This window comes from Ceratotherium simum, chromosome 16 (assembly GCF_057802395.1).
Source record: "Ceratotherium simum simum isolate JZ-2026a chromosome 16, ASM5780239v1, whole genome shotgun sequence".
NCBI lineage: Eukaryota > Metazoa > Chordata > Mammalia > Perissodactyla > Rhinocerotidae > Ceratotherium > Ceratotherium simum.
In genome coordinates this window covers 12,119,950-12,137,938 of record NC_141915.1, presented here as the reverse complement: position 1 = coordinate 12,137,938, position 17,989 = coordinate 12,119,950, and the positions used below count along the sequence as shown (strand labels likewise).

At 38.3% G+C, this 17,989-nt stretch overlaps 1 protein-coding gene across 2 annotated transcripts in view; it reads right to left on the bottom strand.

The window, feature by feature from the left end:
• The window catches only part of RABEP1 (rabaptin, RAB GTPase binding effector protein 1), a 112,751-nt gene that overhangs the window by 20,894 nt on the left and 73,868 nt on the right, over nt 1-17,989 (bottom strand). For both annotated transcript variants that reach the window (XM_004433223.3, XM_087440587.1), the window contains exons 7-11: nt 14,689-14,867; nt 12,424-12,555; nt 6,653-7,120; nt 5,303-5,407; nt 3,084-3,200 (exon numbers count right to left, since the gene is read on the bottom strand). In XM_004433223.3, coding sequence (XP_004433280.2) covers nt 3,084-3,200; nt 5,303-5,407; nt 6,653-7,120; nt 12,424-12,555; nt 14,689-14,867 — 1,001 coding nt within the window. The remainder of the gene's footprint in view (nt 1-3,083; nt 3,201-5,302; nt 5,408-6,652; nt 7,121-12,423; nt 12,556-14,688; nt 14,868-17,989) is intronic.

The window sequence follows — 17,989 nt, the reverse complement described above, 5'->3', positions numbered from 1 at the left end:
ACAGATCCAAAGTAGCACTGCAAAGCCTTTTAAAAATATACTGATATTAGAACTATCACTCACAGAAGGCAAGACAGAACTTGTGAACTGAACCTAATCAGATCAACAGAACCCAGGATAAATATTTTATTCACAATAAAATATTCCTAATTCCCAAGATACAATCTAAAAGTACCTGTCATAGAAAGATCTGGAAAATGTGACCAATTCTCAAGAGGAACGAAAATCAACACATGCCAAGCCCATGATGACCTAAGTCTGAATTATCAAAGACTTTAAAGTAGCTATTGTTAACTATGCTGCATGAGGTAAAGGTAAGTACTTTTGAAATGAATGGAAACACCATTCTCAGCAGAGAAATAAAACTATAAAAAAGAAGCAAGTGAAAATTTTTACTATAAATTACAGCATAGAATCTGGCACAAAAATAGACAAACCAATCGAACAGAACAGAGCCCTGAAAATGAACCACACATGTATATTCATTTGATAGATGACAAAGATAACCCTGCAGAGTACGTGGGAAGAGGTGATCTTTTCACTAAATGGTACAGGAACTGGCTATCCATATGAAAAAAGTAAAATAAAATTTTACCCTTATCTATAGCATATACATAAAAGTCAGTTCTAGATGGATTTTAGATATAAATGTGAGTGACTATAAACGATGAAGCTTCTGCAAAATATATAAAAACATCTTCATAACCCCAGGGTAAGAAAATATTATTTTAAAAACTAGGACAAAAATTGCTAATCATAAAGAAAAGATCAGTAAATTTGACTACATTAAAATTAGAAACGTCTGTTGATCAAAAGACACCATTAAAATATTGAAAACATAAGGTACTGAGTAGAAGACATTTACAACACATATCAACAAAAGGCTCTAATAATATTATATAAAGAACTTCTGACAAATCAGCAAAACAAGTAAGCAAAAAAATAAAACAGACAACCCAACAGAAAAATGAGCATAAGATTTGAGAAGGAATCTCACACACACACACACACACACACACAAATGATATCCCAATGGCCAATAAACATGAAAAATGCTAAATAGCCTGAACAGTCATCAGAGAAATGCAAACTAAACCACAATGAAATACCATTACACACCCACCAAAATGGCTATAATTAAAATAACTAACAAAACGAAGTTTGTCAAAAAAAGCTTCTGCAAGGCAAAGGAAACCATGAACAACACAAAAAGACAACCCACCAACTGGAAGAAAATATTTCCAAATCATATATCTGACAAGGGGTTAATTTCCAAAATATATAAAGAACTCATACAACTCAACAACAAAAAAACAAACAACCCGATCAAAAAATGGGCAGAGGAGATGAACAGACATTTTTCTACAGAAGATATGCAGATGGCCAACAAGCACATGAAAAGATGTTTAACGTCACTAATTATTAGGGAAATGCAAATCAAAACTACAATGAGTAGATGGGTGTGAGGATCACCACACACCCATCAGAATGCCTATAATTAACAAGATAAGAAATAATAAGTGTTGGAGAGGATGTGGAGAAAAGAGAACCCTCATACATTGCTGGTGGGATTGCAAACTGGTGCAGCCACTACGGAAAACAGAATGGAGATTTCTCAAAAAATTAAAAATAGAAATATCATACAATCAAGCTATCCCACTAACTCAGTATTTATCCAAAGAACACGAAATCAACAATACCAAGAGATCTATTCACCCCTATGTTCACTGCAACATTATTCACAATAACCAAGATGTGGAAGTAACCCAAGTGGAATACTACTCAGCCATAAAAAAAAGAAAAAATTGTCCCATTTGCAACAACATGTATAGACCTTGAGGGGATTATGTTAAGCGAAATAAGCCAGACAGAGAAAGACAAACACCGCATGATTTCACTTATATGTGGGAGATAAACACATGGATAAACAGAACAGATTAGTGGTTACCAGACGGGAAGGGGGTTGGGGGATGGGCAAAAGGGGTAAAGGGGCACATATATATGGTGACGGATAAAAACTAGACTATTGGTGGTGAGCACGATGCAGTCTATAAGGAAACTGATATATAATAACACACGCCTGAAGTTACACAATGTTATAAACCAGTAAGACCTCAATAAAATAATTTTTAAAAAATGAAGTTTGTCAAGACAGTGGACTCACAGTAATTCTTCTCGTACACTGCTGGTGGGAGTACAAATTCATACAACCACTTTGGAAAACTGTTTGCAATTATTATCTGCTAAAGTTGACATACATTTTGAAAATTTTGACCCAGGCATTCCACTCCTAGGCATATTCCCAGCAGAAACGTGCGACAAGTCCTTTACAGAAATGTCAAAGTAGAATTATTCACAATATCCCAGAACTGGAAATAACTCAAACACTCATCAACATTAAGATGGATAAATTGTGATATATCCACACAACGGTACAACCACACAACAATGAAAATGAACAAACTACTGCTACATGCATCCTGAGTAGGAATGTCACAATGTTGAATAGAAGCAGACAGACACAAAAGCATACATACTACATGATTCATTTGCTAAAATAAAACAGATACAACCAATCTAATGGTGTTAAAAATTAGGACAGTGGTTACCTCGGGGGAATGGGTAGTAAGTGGAGGGGGAAAGTGAAGGCGTCCAGGGTACTGGCTAATGTTCTATTATTTGATCTTGATGGAGGTTACACAAATGTTTCTTCTGATATGTTTGGTATATCTGTATGTGTCTGTGTTTTTTCTACGTATGCTATACTTTTAAAAAGTCAAAAAGAAGATAATTAGTATCTTTCTTGTCAGTAAGTTTCTTGTGCAGCAGAAAAGCTAATAAAAACCAAAGGGGAAGGAGAATCAGAGCCTCCTGATATTCATTAACCAGTTATTTCAAAAGTTATTTTTAAAAAATCTGTGAAACAGACACCAGAGAAAGATCAGTAAGAGATCTTTTTATCTGAGGGAACGTAGAACTGCCAAATCTTTAGGGCAAGAAAGAAATATTACTGTTTTCAGAATTTTTTTATTTAAACAATCCAGTCATCTCCCATGGGTCACATTCTAAAAACCTTCCTTTACCTGATGACTTGAATCTTCAGTGCTCTGCTTTACGAAGTCTTCCAGTTCCTGTTTATCTTTCATTGTCTTCTCTAACTGGTCATTTGCTTGCCTTAGCATCACCTGCAGTTTTTTCACCTATGCAATTTTAAATGTCAATTAGAAGGAAGTACCAGAATTCTTTCATAAATTGAAAAAAATCTGTAACTCTAGAAAAATTTTTAGTCTTTTTTTTTCCTGAGAAACATCAGAGATTTGTCAATTCAGAAAGAAATTAGATGAATGACCTAATTCAATGACTCTATGGTGCTTTACAGTTAACAAACAAATCACTTTTCAGATACATTATCTCATTTTAAAATATCTGCTTTTCTTTTTTTTTTTTTGTGAGGCAGATCAGCCCTGAGCTAACATCTGTGCTAATCCTCCTCTTTTTGCTGAGGAAGACGGGCTCTGAGCTAACATCTATTGCCAATCCTCCTCCTTTTTTTTCCCCCAAAGCCCCAGTAGATAGTTGTATGTCATAGTTGCACATCCTTCTAGTTGCTGTATGTGGGACGTGGCCTCAGCATGGCCGGAGAAGCGGTGCATCGGTTCTCACCCAGGATCCGAACGCAGGCCGCCAGTAGCGGAGCACATGCACTTAACCGCTAAGCCACGGGGCCGGCCCTAAAATATCTGCTTTTCTTTCTGGGTCCTCTAGGCTAGGGCACTGGCCTCCCTGACTCTAGTCTACACTCTGCCTCCAATCTACAATCTACACTAACACTATAAATTTTTCCTAAAACAAAAATCAGATCACATTATTTCCCTACTTAAAATCCCTAAATGCCTCCCAAAGTCTTCAAGATAAAATGTAAATCTTTCAATCATCACCCTCCCTCAATGTTCTCGTTAAAGCCTTCCCTTTGTTGCTTCCTCTCTCGTTATTTTATAACACACACACACATACACACACACACACACAGGCCCTGTGCCGAGCCACATGAATTATTCATACTTCCTAGAACACATTTTCCTTCATAACTCTGTTCCTTTGTACATCTTTCCTCTCCTTAAACACCATTTCCTCACTTCTTTTCCTAATTAATTTTTACTCCAGCTCTAAAACAAACTTACCTCTCATGTTACCCACAAGTGTTACTCAATTGAGCCCACAGTTAAGTTAGGTGCCCCCGCCCCTCCTCTAGTTCCATGTGTACATCTACAGGAACAAACTACATTGAACTGACGGCTTGGCTGGCAACACTGAAAGCTCCTATGGGCAGTACTGTGTTCTATCTGTATCTGAATACCCAGGACCCAGCAAAATGCCAGGCACAGATAAAGCATCAGTAAAATGTCTACTGAAGTGACTATGGAATCCAAAACAGCCCATTCCCACACCACACTGTCAGAGGCCAACTATATTAGTTTTACAAACAGCTTTAGAAACTTACCTTTGAATCATTTACGAAAAAAAGCATATAAGGAATCAATGCCAGTGGCATTTGAAAATATTAAACTGTCATTCTCATCTGCTTAAATTTATTTTGAAGACTAAAGGAACAATCTTCATAACAATCTTCATAACAATCAAAGAACAATTTGGAAATATAAGAAAAAAATTTTTCTTTTCCTTACATATACTTTCACAAGCCTACTTTCATGAAATTCTACATTATTTCCTAAATGTTATCAAGGAACCTATTACTAGGTACTGTATTTGGAAAGGTACTTGTCAATCTCAGCCTACCAAATCTTCATGTCTGTGACCGTGTACATTACCTTAATCAACTCAACAAATGTATGACAAGAAGTAGGCAATAAGCAATGAAGATTCCAAATACTGATTAATATAATATTCAATTAAATTTTTACTCAATTAGAGGCAATAGTCAACCTCTTATCTCCGTAAATCTCCACATCATAAAGCACCTTCCATGTGTATACACTCATGACAGCATCGCTTTTAGGCCTTGGGCAGAGGGGCAGGTTGGGAGGGAAGATGTGCCTGTGTTCCTATAAGAGCAGAGCTGACCTGTGTGGCGTTGGGCAAGTTAATGAAGCAAAGACAAACGAAAGCAGAGGTGCAAGTGTGCTCCCACTGGAAACGTAACTGACACTGCATGTACCAGATTATTTCATATTTAACAAGATGGATATACTTCATAAAGCAAATGGGCGGGGAAAAATGACAATTAATTCTGCACCTCCAAACTACAACAGCTCACAATTTGGAATACCCAAAAGAAACTCACCTGGTCTCTTGTTTCAGCCTCCTGAATTTGAATTCCTTGTAACTGTTTTTCATAATTGGAACACATATCACATCGTCTACCAAGTTTATTTCCAGCATTATGTACCTGGAGGGCACCAAAATGAATTCTTATCAGGCAGAACAAAATAATTCTACATCACATACTTGAGGAACACATACATAGTCTTACCTATGTTACTCAAAGTAGAACATGGAGTAAACAATTTCTTCAGGGACTTATGGCAAGAAGTTACAATAAAGGGTCGGATTCTAAAAATTTAGTCATAAGCTCCAATACAAGTATGATAGGAAAACAAGGGACACAACTTTATCAGCAGGAGGCTAAGGGCCACAAAACACTACATGTGAGGAAAACACAAAGCAAGCAAAAGGTACTACACTGTGGCACTCACAATTTAAATCCACACTACCCAACCAGGAGAGGGGACAGGGGAGGAACCGGTACCAAGTAACCATTTCCTCTGCTCCAATTGCAAAGTAGGTATGAAACTATTAAGTAGCACCTTCTCATATATGTTTTACACAAGACCAAGAATAGTTTCTTTCAAGCTTAATAAGCTGTTCCGCTTACTGATGGATAGCTTCTTTAAAGAGAAGTAGCCCCAGGTAAAGGAAGTCAGAAAACCGGGATTCTAACTCAGGTTTTGCTACTAAGTCAAAGGGGAAACGAGCAACTTGATCTTTCTGGGCTAGTTCCCTCATCTGTGAATTGGGAACAATCATGCCCTGACTGCCTCACTATTATCGTGAAGTTCAAAGAGATGAGGTATGTGAAAGGGCTTTGTAATCTGTAAAGCACTATGCAAATACATATTTAAGTTTTATCTCTCAATCTGACTTCTGAGTTTGCAAATACTATTAGAAGGAAAATTAACCTCATCTTAAAGACTGCCTTTTCTCTCCCTTATTTTCCACCACCTCCTTAAACTCATTCTCAGCATCAACTGCTGACAAGCATTTGCACTTCAGATCTCAAGGAAAGATGAAAAAGTGTGAATCTTGGAATACATTGAGATTATAGAACACTGCAGAGCAAACCAAATTCAGGCTACTCTAACTTAAACTTCGCTACTGCTCCAACTTCAGAGGTGTGACTTCAGGTGGAGAAGTTCACACTCAATGCAATTAGCTAGTTAGTTCCCTTCTCTGTCATATCACCTGGAATAGCCAAAGCAGACTATGACAAGGGTCAGAAGATATGGGTTAACATCCACTTGCTGGCTACACGTACATGCACTGGCTCCAGGGACTATCTACTGAATGAACAATAAATCCCAGAGCTACGCTGTACGCCTCAAAGAGGCAAGAGGAAAAAAGAAAGATAACTCACCTCTTTCTGCAGGAGATTCCATTCTGTCTCACTGACTAAGCGGTAACCACTGGGGGACACGTAAGCAGTTTCCATACCCTGGGTGACACTGGAGAGGAGGGACGCCGTCTCTTCTTGTTCTGGTGTCATCGCCTTGATTGCTCTTTCCTGATCTTTGGTTAACATAAACCCACTTGGCATTTGCAGTGACCCAAGGGAGGCAGTATCAAAGTTCTCAGAGACTGAATCTGCTCCTACCAATGGTCCAAAATCCGACTCGTCCAGGTTCCCAGCAGATTTTGCTTTGTAGTTATAGCCTAAAGCTTTGGATTGCAGTGAGCCTGAGGTTCCCAAGCTGTCTGTCGACTGTGCTCTCCTGAGTCCATCTTTAAACATGTCATTGTCCGATTTACTGAATGGATCTCCAGATGGCAACAGTAAGTCTCCATCTAAGGAATGGACTGAACCATGGGTGCTATCTAAATGCTCCTGAAATGTGAAAATATATATTGCCAAGTTAGACGATTCTCTATATTTTCAAAGAGGAAAAACTATCATGTGTTAAATGTATTTTGCCACGTTACATGTGATAATCATTAATGTGCTACCTTCATATATTCATTGAACAAACATTTATTCAGTGTCTTCTATATGCTGGGCACTAAACCAGGCACTCAGGATACAACTGTGAGCAAGATACAACTTGTATCCTGTGAGCAACTCTGACCTCAAGATGCTTATGGTTTCATGAAAAAAATAAACAAGTAAGCAGGCTATGAGAATATCATGTTTAATAAAATGACAGGCTAGAGCTATGTACTGAACGCTCTGGTAGCCCAAGAAGAGGAATTTAGCCCAGACTTAAGGAGTGAGGGAATGTCTCCTGAAATTCAGTAGCTGGTATGCTGAATGTGAGGTGCCTATTGTACATCCTAGTAGAGATGTCCACCCGACAGAGGGACATGTAAGTCTTTAGAGACTTGGCAATAACCACTGTATAATGGTAATGAAAGTCACAGCAGCAAATCAAAACACCTAGGATGAGACTGTAGGAAGAGAAGAAGGCCAAGAGCAGAAAACTCTGAGAAACACCAACATTTTGGGGAAGGACAGAGGAAGGAGTAGCCAGGGTAGCAGAAGGGAAACAAGTATAATGTGGTATGCTGGAAACCAAGTCTCAAGCAAGGTGTAATGAACACATTAAATGTGGTGCACTAAGTGAGAGAAGCCAGAAGCAAAAGGTCACATATTGTATGATCCCATCTATATGAAATGTCCAGAAAGGTAAATCCATAGAGACAAAAACAGAAAAAAAAAAAAAAAGTGGTTGCCAGAGGGGGAGGGGAAAGGAGAATAGGGAGTGACTCCTTAAATGGATAGGGAGTCTCCTTTGGGGTTGATGAAAATGTTTTGAGGGGCCAGCCTGGTGGCATAGTGGTTAAGTGCACACGTTCCGCTGCAGTGGCCCAGGGTTCAGATCCCAGGTGCACACCAACGCACCACTTGTCAAGCCATGCTGTGGCGGCGTACCATATGAAGTGGAGGAAGATGGGCATGGATGCTAGCCCAGGGCCAGTCTTCCTCAGCAAAAAGAGGACCATTGCTGACAGATGATAGCTCAGGGCTGGTCTTCCTCCACACACACAAAAAAAGATAAGGAAAATGGTTTTTTTGTGTTTTTTTTTTTTGTGAGGAGATCACCCCTGTGCTAACATCTGCCAATCCTCCTCTTTTTTTTTTTTGCTGAGGAAGACCGGCCCTGGGCTAACATCCATGCCCATCCTCCTCCACTTTATATGGGACACCGCCACAGCATGGCTTGCCAAGCAGTGTGTCGGTGCACACCCAGGATCCGAACCTGCAAACCCTGGGCTGCTGCAGCGGAGCGCACATCCTTAACCACTTGTACCACCGGGCCGGCCCCAGGAAAATGTTTTGAAACTAGACAGAGGTGATGGTTGCATAACAGTATAAATGTACTAAATACCACTGAATCGCTCACTTTGAATGGATAATTTTGTTATGCGAATTTCACCCCAATTTAAAAATAATGTGGTGCAGGACATTTTCAAAGTCAAAAAGCATAGCACCATTCCATGACACAGTTGTACAGCGGCAGGAAAATTAGAAAACAAGGAAAAAGCAGGAAGTTTTTCTTGAAATTAAACTTATTCAACTTAAAGGACTAGCCTTTATTTTAAGATAATATCCTTTCTACTTTTTGTTGTTAAAATTCCTTCCTTTTATGAACTGGAAAAGCCTGGAATACAGATTTTTTTTTAATGTTTAAAAAATATTCTTACTTGGCATAATAAAAAGTTGACAACTTTTATGTTAGTTCCTCCATTTCCCTCTTTTTAAAGATTTTTTCATCTGTGAAATTCAGATGGCTGAGGAACACAAATCTAGTATATATTAAGCTAGCTATGGCAAAGGTCCCAAATAAGTATCCTAGTAAAAACTGGAAAGAGAACCGATTCTGTTAGCTTACAAAGGAGTCTAACATCTAATGCTGTCATATACAATGCTGCTGTGACACCAAAGAGGGAAGCTAACAGGGGCAAAAATGTTGTGGTGGCCATTTTAAAAACAGTGGACTACCATGCTGGTAACAGCATAAGAAACATATACATCTAGGGGAAGTGTAAACTGTTATGGTGTTTCTGAAAGATGATTCAACAATACGTTCTAATACCTTAAAAATGTTTATGCCCTTAAACTCAGCAGTTCTTTTCCCAAGAATTTATACTAAGAAAGTAATCAGGTAAATCCATAATGACTTTTGTACAAGGAAGAATTATATACAGGAGCATTATGGCATTACTTATAACAATAAAAAATTTTATACTAGTAAAAAAAAAAATGGAACCAACTTAACTATTAGTATGTTAATCATGGTTTTTATTTTCTATATATTTTATGATGTTTTTGACATTTTGGGGGCCTTGTTGGCCAGGGAGAGACTACTCCTCCCAAGCTAGCTGATTCCTAGCAATAATAAACAACTTGTTTATGAACATGCCTTTCATATACAAATCAACCAATCCTGAGACCATACCCCCAATCAACTCCTTTATCTAACTCTTACACACCAAGCCAGTACTTCCCCTGTCCCAAAGCCCACTGGAATTACTCAAACCAGCCAATCCTATGCTGTTTACCCTGCTCTGCCTTGCCTTTCCCTCAAAAACCCTAATAATGGCTGTGGTCCAAGCCTTTCCCTTGCTCTTGCTCTGCCTCATGACCAACTCTGTTGCTTCTCCTTGTGGCTCTGCATGGTGTACTGTGACTCTCATTTCTAGGGGGACTGTGATAACATTAAACTTTTCTTTCAATGGGATTGACCTCTCTGTGTCATCACTTAGCCACCTTTATAAATTAAAATCTAGGCATAAATCAATTAGTGGGGGATTAAAGAATCATGGTACATTTACATTCTGAAATACTATCAGCCATTAAATATCATTTTGGGGGAAAACATTTACTGATGTGCCAAAGCATTTAAAGATAGATTTAAATAGGGAAAAAATGTACATAAAACATTATGTAGTGTAACAATCCAGATTATATTTAAGAAGTGCAAATACAAACACATAGATGTTAACTTTGGAAACAAAAAAAGAAAAAGGGAAAGGAGAAGTACATACCAAAATGTTAGTGGTGGTTAGCAGAATTACCTACCAGTTATTTTTATTTTGTATGACCTTCCTGTACTTTCCATATTTTCCATAATAAACATATATTACCTTTCTAGTGAGAAAAGCATATTCTAAGCATTAGGTTAGAGAAGATACAAGGTCTTACAAATTTTAAATGTTTTTAGCAATAAACCTAAGTCTCTAAAGTACTCCATATTAACTTTAAACCAACAAGCTAAAGTACACTGTCATGACTCTCAACACAAAATAAGGATACTCAATATTCAAACTTCAAAATATCAGATCTGAGAGTCTAAAAGATATTTCAAATGTCAGGAAATAACGTCATGCACATTATATAAATCTGTCAAGAGAGAATCAAAAATAAGAAAACGGCTTCATTGTAAATCACAACTAATCTCCCTTTCCTGTTTTCCTGCTAAAATATTTTTTGAAAAGTCTGAAACATTTTCAAACATTTCTGGACACAGGACTACATGACACAGAAACCACATAATATTTGGCAGTACCCAAAAATTGAGACAAGGTCTCCTGGGAGCCGAACTATTAAAAAAATGCACAGCAGAGTCAGGCCAAGTGGTCCTCAGTGTACAATCCAAAAGAAAGAATGTAGAAAAACAACTACATCATACTTCGGATTTTCTAAAACGTCTTTTTAACGTCAAACAATCCATAAACGTGAAAATATAAGCCACCAGGAAGCAGATTATACATGACACAGTAAATCCACAAACTAAACAGAAACATGATGCCTTTGAAAGAGAGAAAAGATCCTCATCCAATTGAACTGAAACTGGTTCACCAGGCTGGGAGAGGAGGTAGGGCTGGGGGATGAGTATGAAATTCTAATCAGCAGGCACAATAAACAAGGCACATGAGTAAGTAGAAAGGTCTGGCCACAAGGAAGTGGAGAGCATGGCAAAGTTGGAAGGGTCATTCAACTGTGAAGGCCCTGGTATGCCAAGCTAGGGACCTTTTTTAGTTTTTATCCTAAAGGCAGTAAGAGAAGCATTTCCTTCATTGAAGAGGAGCTATCAACATGAGTCCTGAAGGATGAACAGAAGGATTTCAATACTTAGAAACACAAAGGGAGGTAAGCATTCCAGGTGAAGGAACCAACATGTAAGGTAGGGAGTGCAGCACAACAAGACAACCAATGTGACTAAAACAGAGTACATATTATGAAGGGCCTCGATGGTCTGAGGGAGGAATTTGTACTTAATTATTTAGGTAACGGGAGTCAGTGTTTTTGGTTTTTGAGTCAAGGAATGACCTGACTGCAGCTGCACTTAAGAAAAATGAATCTGACAGTAATGCTGAGGGTACAGTGGAGTGGGACAGCTGAGGACAGGAAACCTAACGAGGAGGCTGCCACATTGCAGATGAGAGGTGATGAGGCCATGGGAACATCACCTTATACTTTCCACCTGCAGGTCTCTCTACCCATTCCCAATACCTGAAATGTTCTACCCTAGACCATCACAATCTGCCAAATCTCACCCACTCAAGGCTTAAACTTTAACACTAGTTATTACTCACATATAAGTTATAGGAGTTAAGTGTTTCAATACTTTAGATAATCTCTTTTAAACAAAAAGCTCAAAGTATTAGCAACATTTTTTTTTTTAATAATTTTATTTATTTTTCCACCAAAGCCCCAGTAGATAGTTGTATGTCATAGCTGCACATCCTTCTAGTTGCTGTATGTGGGACGCGGCCTCAGCATGGCCAGACAAGCAGTGCGTCGGTGTGCGCCCGGGATCTGAACCCGGGCTGCCAGCAGCAGAGCGCACGCACTTAACGGCAGAGCCACGGGGCCAGCCCAGCAACATTTATTATTCATATCAAAAAAGATTTTGTAAATACTAAAGCTTTTTCTAATGTTTTAATTTTGGAATCACTGGAAAAAAGAATATCTAATTATTTCAGAGACTCTGAGAGAAACTGTTACATGTTTCAAATAGTACTACCTACAATACCATAAAAACAACTGAAAATAAATATTATGATTTTATCTACTTTTCAGCTAGTAGCTATGCAATTCCCATATGAACAATGTAACTGACTGATGTATGAGAAGCTAAAAATGGTAACATCATGTATTTGATGATTTTAATTACAGATTCACTATACCTCTTCATTTGATAACTGGGCTGAACATTCTTCATGAGTTAAAGCACACACTACAGGTATTTTTACTTCTTCTTCAACATCTGTTTTTTTGCGATCCTTTCTCTTATTAAGTCTTTGTTGTTCATCTTCCTCCTAAAAGTTAGAAAGAAAAAAATATATATGTTACCCAGGTAATCTATACTCGATGATTCATATAGTTTGTTAACCACTCAAAACAAATAAAAAAGAACAAAGCTTTATGATAACAGAAAACTGGACACAAGTTTATTTGTTTTGTAATCCCATATAAGGACATCTAATCATAACAAAATGTTTTAATACTCTAGGCACAAGTATGAACTCCCGTATAAAGGAGAAACCAGGAAAGAGCGGCCAAGAGAAATATACAATGTGAAAGGCAAAACACAAGAAAGCAAACCACCCCCTCTTCTTCAAATGATCCAAGAAAGAAAATGTATGTAGAATATTCCTTCAGATTATTGTAGAAAACAAATAGGAAAAGGTTATGACATTACATATCCATTAGAAACATGTAAAAATTTATATGAAATACAAACAAAAGATTGAAGGCGATGTGATAATTCACTCAACAAAAGATGAATAAGATACCTTCGACACTCCCCAAAACAGTCTAGTGGGAAGGGACAAACACAAACGATTACAATACTATATGTTTTCTCACAATGACTGACTTCATCTGAAAAGGGGGCCCAGAGAAGGTTAACACTTCAGCTGGATCTTGAAGGGCTGAGTTTGCCAATTGCATGAGGGACAAGCAAGGGTTCCAGGGAGAAAGGAAACATGTACAAAGGTACAGGGGCACAGAAGAGCAGGCATGTGGGGGAATACTGAATGATCTGACGTGACTGAAAAGAGGGCAGGTACATGAGAAGTGAGGGATATGGGAAGGGGTGGGGACTAAGTGCTTAGACTCTGGAATCAGATTGGCTCAAACCTCAGATCTGCCATTAGTCCCCACCTCGTTTGGAGAGTTTTGCTGTTTTGTTTGTTTGTTTTGAGAACTACATGAGATAATGCTTTCTATATAAAGCCTTAACACAATGCTGGCACACAGTAAACGCTTGGTAAATATTAATAAAGGCCTTAAACGACCAGTTTAGGAGTTTAGACTGTTTCAATGGGCAGCAGGAGGGGCATGAATAGATCTGTACTTTAGAATCTCAATCTTTAAGTTGACTGTGTCTACACACAAGGTGAATGAGTTAGAATTAAGAGACAGAAAAGAAATTTAAAAGGGAAGAAACTTCTGAGAAATAAAACCTAAGTCATACCAGGTCATTTAAAATATTTCTTATAATACCTAGAAAAGCTTCTACATAGCTATCCTAAGGAAATATTGGCACACAAACATAAGTAGTATAGGATATTAGCTGCAACACTGCTTGAAATGACCAAAAAAAAAAGGAAACCATCTAGATGCCCACTATAAGGAGAAAGACTAAGTCAATTATAGCACAACCACGCTACCAGTTAATAAGAATGTGATAGGTCTCTGATGTGAAAATATATCCAAGATAATGCTTATGAGAAAAATAAGCTATAGAATAAATACTTATACTATGATAGCAGTTGTATAGAAAAAAAACTAAACATACACCTATAAACACATAGAAATGGTCTGGAAGACTATCTTCCAAACTAAGTACTTCTGATTACAATAAGTGGTTACTTCTGCGAAGAGAGGTATGGGAGATGCCAAGGGAGATTTTCACTTACATTTATTATTTCATTTTGTATTTAAAACAAAATATTTTTAACATGAGGATGTATCTGTGTACTACTCGTAATTTAAATAATTTTTTAAAAAACATAAGGAGAAAACAGGATCTTGGGTATGCAGCACGGTGGACACCTGCCTTTCATATCGCTCAGCCTCTCCATCCCCACTCTAAGGCTTTTAGAGCAACGTCATGGAAGACTTGGCCTGGATTAACACAATTCAGGAGCCCTAGGAGAATTGGACAGAACTGTAGAGAAAGATTTTCTCAAAAATACGTACTATTGATTCTCTGAAGAGGATCATTTCTAAATCAGTTTTTTTACCCAAGATAAGGCCATTTCTAAAGCTGAAAAACAAAATCCCTCAAATTCAGCTACTATGTTTTTTGAAATGGCACACATCACCTTGTTTCAGGCTTAAGTCAATCTCTAATATACATAAAGTAATGCAATCACATGTTGGGGGGCAGGGAAGGGTGGTGTATTATTAATAAAGCAAGCAAGTCCTACAAAACTGCTATTCACCTGATCTTTCTTCTTCAGTTCTTCAACTTGTCGGAGCTGTTCTGAAGTTAGCACAATCTCCATTCGCTGCATGTCCCTCATCAGCAAACGCTGAGATTCCAGAAACTGGTCATTGGCCTTCTGCCATGTGTGTTTTAACTGGTTGTGTTGTTGTCGCTCTTGCTCCAAGAGATGGCAAACTGTTTAGGAACCCCCCCAATCAAAAACACTGAATTTTAATGGTAGGTAATTTCTTTAACACAGGACTACTAGACCAGGTCTGGCCAATGATCCATTCTGTCTGGGATTCTGCCTCTGACAAGAACCAAGGGGCAACCTGTCATAGGACATGGCAGCTGTCCCCACACCATCTCTCTAAGCAGAGTCTCCCAGAGTATGCTCCTAGGAACAGGAACATGTGAAAAAAAGATTTCTGTGTTCAGTTAGTTTTAGAAACTCCGGGTTAAATAAACTTTTAAAGATTTCTTTACTGCAGGACTTTGGGCTCAGGGTCTTAAGGACACATATGTTCTCTTGGAAGATGATATATGATACAGTATTTCCCAAATTTTATTTGGCCAAAAAATCCTTTCCACAGGGCCACTCACAAGTGTTCTAGGGAATATACTTTGGAAAGTGTTGCTCTAAAGGCCAAAGGTACAGTAACCACTCCTAATTGTCTTTAATACATTCTGAGAAATCTGTTATCCAGGAATCCTTCTTAGGCCCACTTAGTTTTGACCTCTCAGGATAAGTCAAAGAATCTTTGGGGGGTCGGCCCCGTGGCTTGCCAGTTAAGTGCGTGCGCTCCGCTACTGGCGGCCCGGGTTCGGATCCCGGGTGCGCACCTACGCACTGCTTCTCCGGCCATGTTGAGGCCGTGTCCCACATACAGCAACTAGAAGGATGTGCAACTATGACATACAACTATCTACTGGGGCTTTGGGGGAAAAAAAAGGAGGAGGATTGGCAAGAGATGTTAGCTCAGAGCCGGTCTTCCTCAGCAAAAAGAGGAGGATTAGCACAGATGTTAGCTCAGGGCTGATCGTCCTCACAAAAAAAAAAAAAGAAAAGAATCTTTGTAAATGCTTGTATTGTTGATATTCATCAGATCAGCCATCTTCTGCCAAAAAAATAGGTAGCATCATCTATCTGCTCATCTACCCAGCAACCCGAGCCAGAAACCTGAGAGAGAAAACTCACACTTCTGACTTTTCCTCACCCCAACACATTCAACTGTGACAGAGCCTACTGACTCTACCTCCTGTGCAGTATGACCTCACCATCTTCTGTCTTAGATCAGCCCTATCACTTAGACAACTACAACGGTAGTCCCTTTTTTATTCTTCCTGCCATTAGTCTTGCCTTCTCTACTCTATCCTCCACACTGCTGTTAAACTGAACATTCTAAAGTGCATAATTAATATTATCACTCTCAAGTTGAATGCCCTTCAGAGAAGCCAGACACAAAAGGCCACAAATTGTATAATCCCATTTATACGGAAGTCCAGAATAAGCAAATCTATAGAGACAGAAAGTAGATCAGTGGTTCCCAGGGGCTCAGGAGAAGGAAAGAATAGGGAACCACTGGTAATGGGTACAGAATTTCTTTTTAGAGTAATAAAAATGTTATGGAATTAGACAGTGGTGATGGTGCACAACTTAGTGAATATATTAACATAAACTCTCATAAACATACTTCCAAGCCTAGCACCTATGACATACAACTCTCCTTAACTTGGTTGCATATCTAATTCTCCCAATTTAGGCTGTAAGTGACACTCCTGCTCAATTTTTATCTGTCTTCTTTTCACTTAAATACTATTTTTTTGGTGTGAGTGTTTCAGTATGGAAATTACTCTATCCCCTTATCATTTTAATGAACCTTCTCAGATACTTTTCCAGATATATTAGGAAGGTTTGGTAGTCTTATACTATTTCTGGAAGGGCTGGGGCACATAGTTTAAACAGAAATTCCTATTTCTTTTGGATACCCTTTCAGAGTTTGGCTATCTTTTTTGATTATAACAGCACATTTGAAAAGTGTTTCCTGAAAGCCTAAGACTTGCTCAAACTTTGAGTTATTTTCATAATGTTTTATGAAATAATTCTGTAGGCTTATAAAATTTCAGCTTTCCACTATTCGGGAAAAAAAATATGCAAACCTAAATTATTTATGAAAGAGCTATATTTTCCACAGCATTTGATACACTTGAAAGTATTCATTGTAGCACTCTATCACCATAGTCCTAAACCTCATTAAAATATGTCACTAGTATAACCCACAACAAGTATAAAATTTCAAGGAGTCCATGCATTTGGATGAGGAAAAACAATTAGATCTTTATTTTCACTAACCTCTAACCGAAATTTATTGTTTTTTTCAATTACAAAACGTATGCAACAAACCACAGTAAGTATAACACTCCCTAAGACTTGGTCACCAACAGAAGTCATAGATATTTTCATATCCCAGTACAGCTGTTGCAGATATGTTAATATGTCGCTTATGCACATCGCTACATCAAAATTACAATAGTTACTGCTAATAGACCTTGTTATTTAACGTGTTAATAAAATAGCACATGGGCTGGCTCCGTGGCTTAGCAGTTAAGGGCGCATGCTCTGCTACTAGCCGCCGGGGTTCGGATCCCGGGCACGCACTGACGCACTGCTTGTCCGGCCATGCTGAGGCGGCATCCCACATACAGCAACTAGAAGGATGTGCAACTATGACATACAACTATCTACTGGGGCTTTGGGGAGAAAAGGGGAAAAAAAGGAGGAGGATTGGCAATAGATGTTAGTTCAGGGCCGGTCTCCCTCAGCAAGAGGAGGAGGATTGGCATGGATGTTAGCTCAGGGCTGATCTTCCTCACAAACAAACAAACAAATAAATAAATAAATAATAAAAAAATAAAATAAAATAGCACATTTATTACTATATCATAAGTTTGCAGTTATTTATATTTGATAACTCTTTTATAATATAATTGGTTTCTTTTGTAATATTATGTATTTTATGGATTAAAAATATTATTCTGAGTGGGCGTCACAAGACTGCCAAAGAAGTCCATGACACATAAAGGTTAAGAATTCCAGGTATATGGGAATCACTAAAAGAATTAAAGACAAAAGTATATTTTTCTTTTAATGGAGAAAGGATGAGCCTTCTTCCTCTACCCTGGGAAAAGAGAGTCAATTTCTGCCTCACTCTGTGACCAGGCTAGTGAAATCAAAATCGTCCCTTATAAACAGGGATGTTCCTTAAAGACAGCAGAACACACTATCTGCCCTGTCTGCCCCATTTTCACCTTTGCTA